At 40.2% G+C, this 4,429-nt stretch overlaps 1 protein-coding gene across 1 annotated transcript in view; it reads left to right on the forward strand.

Moving 5' to 3' along the window:
* LOC104158581 (serine/threonine-protein kinase PAK 3-like) overlaps nucleotides 1–3,644 on the forward strand; it is a gene marked incomplete at its 3' end in the record, with an annotated part of 11,724 nt that extends 8,080 nt beyond the window's left edge. Inside the window, exon 3 of the mRNA XM_009696268.1 lies at nucleotides 3,491–3,644. Within this exon, the coding sequence (XP_009694570.1) occupies nucleotides 3,491–3,644 (154 nt within the window). The remainder of the gene's footprint in view (nucleotides 1–3,490) is intronic.
* Nucleotides 3,645–4,429: the final 785 nt, after the last annotated feature.

Raw genomic sequence — 4,429 nt, forward strand, 5'->3', positions numbered from 1 at the left:
TTTTTTTTTCTTCTCCTCTCTGTCTCTCTCTGTAGCCACTTTAATATTCAGGTTAGTCTTCAGTGCCATTCTCTTTATCTTGGTATCATATTATATATTCTGTCACTTTCCGCTTTTGTTTTCTCCCTTTTGTGTTTGCATCCCTTCTTCCTGTCTATCTTTCCTTTCCTTCCTTCCTTCCTCGTTTCACTGCTCTCCCCACTGAATGTTCAGCTGTTGTTAGTCTATATTTGTTCTTCCTTTCAGCCTTCTGCCTTTACTTCCACCCTGTGCTTCAGACTTTTTCCTTCTGGCTCTATGCAAACGCAGTGGGTCACAACCGTGTTCTCTCGTAGACTGATAGGTGGTGAGGATCCCAGTTAGCTTCATGTCCCTGCCAGCTGGAACAAAAAGGAGGGACGATGAGGTTAACACACTTCAAAGCACAAACACTCTCTATCAGTACTTCAGAGATCATGGTTTGGATCAGTTTGAATGTTATTGTTATCATCCAGTGTGTCAAAACAGTTTCTAGCATCAGGGATTTTTGATTTTTTTTTTTAAGTGTGGATTTTTTTATTTTTTTTTTTGATGTCAAATCCACTAGCACAGGTCCTGGCCTTTCAGAGAACAGAGGGATTGTACATGGCTAAATACGCCCAGCTTCATTGCTGTAGCACAATTCCTTTTTAATATCTTTTTCCCTTTCAAAACAGTGGACATTAGATGGCTGCTGTTTTACAATTACACAATATTTCTACAATAATACTTGTTCCTGATGTGTGGGAGTGCAGTGCTGCGGTTTGAGAAGGCTTTAACCAATACAAAACAAACCAAAGGGACAGGTGACTTCCCCGGTGCAGCTTGCCAGCACAGGACGTAACGCCGCAGTCCTTAGTGGAATAAAATGTCAGCCAAAGCAAGAAGATTTTTGCAGCATGGCGAACTAGCTATCAGCTCCCAGCTAATCCCAGATGCAGGCATTATGGTACACATTACATTAGGCATGTTTGATTTGTCCCAGCCTGGATACAACCTGTGTATCAGCTGTGCAGTCCTGTGGTAAGTATGTCCTGCTGACGGGACTGCCACTAGCCGTGTCATGTACAAATATTCCCACTGTCTAGTGATCACACTGTCTGTCTCTTTCAAAAGTTTGGAAGTGCCATGGGAATGTCCAGTAAATGTGCAAATATATGGGGTTTTTTGTTTCGAATTATTACAGTTGTCATGCCAATAGTGTCTGCTCTACTGGTTATGGGCAATGCATTGGGCCATTTTCTGACACCTAACAGTCACCTCCCAGCTGCATTACCTGATTGCTGTTAGTTGCATCTCAGATCAAAGTTGCATGGGCTCCTGAGTTTCGGCTTTCAGGCTTGAGCACCGAGCTGTGTTGTTGCTCATGAACGTATGTTATACCTCCATTTCACTGTGCTTGGAGCAACCACATTTGCTAATGAGTAGGGCTTTTAAAGCTCTAAATAAAATCGGTTGGAAACTGTTGGGCGGGAGCATGCTGCTAGAACTTTATGTTGATTTATTTTGAAGAAACAGTTGCATTTTCTGAATGGAGGAAGAAGTGTGGTTTGCAGGGCTTTGGGGAGTGCGTTTTGTAAGGCATGCATTTTTGAAACGGTTTCCTGATCCCCAATCTAGAATAAAATGTGGTCACCCACCAAACTTTTAAAGTTTCAAGATTATGACATTAGCAAGTGGGACAAAGTTGTGGCTATAGATCCAAAGAAGTTGCACGTTATTAATCTAATTAAGTATTTCTTTAGAATTTTCCTGATTTTCAGTCTGACATGCATATAGATTATTTGCGTTAGGACAATACACAGTCTCCCAGTGTGAAATCGGAGTTTGACCAGCTGCTTTCTCCACTGCACTTTGACTCATGCAGTCGCCAATTGTGATCTTGGGGCTAGAGAACCATTGGAAAAAACTTGTGTAGAGCCATTCAAAAATGCTAACCTGGCTCTCAAAATTAGACAAACAGCAAAAGCACAGATCTTTCTCTATTATTTTTATTTTTTAACTAGAAAAAGAAATCACAGGTAATTTTTCCACTCACTTGCCATTTATCCTCAGTAATGTATTTTATGAGGGAGAGAAAAACTGGTTTAAAAAAGAGAGGAGGGGGAATGATGCTTCCAAACTTTGGAACAGTTGTGATTTTTCTGTTTTCCTAAGCCTGCCTTCCTGTAGCCTGTCCACCACCTGATCTATTTGTTATCTACCTCGTAACTCCCATTTTAGATGGGACTTCCCCATTTTGGCCCATTGGTTTCCTCCTACCACCTTCTAAGTTGTCCCACATTCTGTTTTAACTTTCTTTTCTTTCTTTATTTACGTCCATTACAGCCAGATCTCTATGGCTCACAGATGTGCACAGGGAAGCTCCCAGAGGTGCGTCACAGGCCCAAAAGAATCTTGCATCAAAATGCTTCTTTGAGATGTCATAGCACTGCAGCAGCAGGTTGATGTGTGTGCAGTAGATTTGTTGCTTGGCTTATCCCACTTTTTTTTCATTAATCCTAAACTTTGGAGGCCCATGTCACACATTGTTTTGTGGAGAACCTCTTAGGAAGAAGCTATATTAAAATGTTTATCTAGATTGGGGTGGCAGCAAGGCTAAGTTTAAATGTACTTCAGGTGTAGTTTTTCATTCAGTAAGCCCTACAATTCGCTGGTAGATGTTGGCTGTGCAGTAAATGGGGAAAATTACAGGCTTTCAAATTTAGGAAATTATACTGGATATTTAAAGCAAATTTTCATCAATATAATTTCAATGCAGAGCTGCGGCTTTCAGCGATTGGATCGATTTTCAAATGCCACCCTCGCTCATAAGACGTCCGAGAATTCATACAAGGCTTTGGCACTCTGTATATTTACAGTAGAGAACCTACAGAGCTACAGGAGCTCGAAAAAGAGATATCCTTAGCTGCAGTGGTACAACTCAGTCTTATGATTTTGAGAATTTAAATGCAGATTCCTAACCCCACAGCGTTCCCTGGTATGCTGAAAATTAATTGTCTCAGGGTGGGGTTTACCTTTTAATCAGACAGCAGTGATCATTTCAGCAAAATGTGTTTGTGTTACTAAGCATTAAAAATCCAGTGTAAAGCTCCTAAAATACACTGTGTTGTCCACAAATATAGAATAGTCTTGTTACGTCTGCACTGAATCACCAGGAAAACAAGCTAAGCCTTAAATCATTATTCCATGGAAGAGCAGAGTTGATTTAAAGATGAGTTTCATGCACTTTTTTTCCTATCACAGTCATAACTTTCTTTTCTTTTTAAAGTTGGATCCTGGTTTTAGCTCTATATTTTGATAGAGAAGAGAATGATTGCATCTAATGTATAAGCTACTAATTTTAATTGTAAGGTGTCAATCAAAATTTCTGAAAGTAATCTTACAGGTAGCATGGGATCTTGGTAAAGATCTGTGAGGCTGCAGCTGTTAAATATTCTAAATCCACATTCTTTCCACTTGACATCCACAGGGCATTCCAGAGCAATGGGCCAGGCTACTACAGACCTCCAACATAACAAAACTGGAGCAGAAGAAGAACCCACAAGCCGTTCTAGATGTTCTCAAATTTTATGATTCCAAAGAAACAGTTAACAACCAGAAATACATGAGCTTTACGTCAGGAGGTAAGTTGACATCTCACTGCAAAAAAGGGAGTGTCAGGCTCCAAAATGAGTCAGACCAAAGTTCAACATTCAAGTGGTCAAGAAGCAACCTTAAAAAATTCCGCTTTGTGGAATGCTTCTGAAATGAATTATATTTCTCCTTTTGTTCCCTAAATGTCATTGAAAATGTGACTATGAGGATTTTTTGTGATGCCTTGTGGTAGAGGAGAATTTTCAAGGATGTTTTTTGCATTAGCTGTAGAGAAGATTAGGTTGCTATGCATAAATTCACAAACAAACCTAGAACGGCTGCTATTGTGATGTAAAAGGAACGTTGCCAGGATGCAAAGAGGATGAGAGGGAAGGCATCAGTGTCCATAGCAATCTCTGGAGCATCAGTGTCCAGAGCAATCTCTCTGGAGCATACGCATTCCAGGAAGATCCTCGCGATTTAGACGTTACTATCCAAAAGCCTGCGAATGTGATGGGGGTGTCGTTTTTTTCACTTGGTTGTGTACAGTCTGCAAAACTGTAGTGTAGCATTGCAAAAATGAGAGAGCAACTCTAAGTTGCGCTTTGCATTTTTTTTTCTTTGGTCTCTTGTTTTCTTTTTTTTTTTTTGTTGGACAAACTCTCACAGGTGACACATCTAGCAGTAAAGCAGCATTTTTTACAAGGAGTGGCACATCTGACTTTTGTATTGATATGTTCTTGCTATTCCTTAATAGCTGAGTTGATTTTTAAACAAAAATACCATTAAGATATTCCGGAGCTCCCCCAGAAACATGCAGCTGTTCAGGTCTCTG

Source organism: Cariama cristata, unplaced genomic scaffold (genome assembly GCF_000690535.1).
Source record: "Cariama cristata isolate BGI_N322 unplaced genomic scaffold, ASM69053v1 scaffold37712, whole genome shotgun sequence".
In the NCBI taxonomy this organism is placed as follows: domain Eukaryota; kingdom Metazoa; phylum Chordata; class Aves; order Cariamiformes; family Cariamidae; genus Cariama; species Cariama cristata.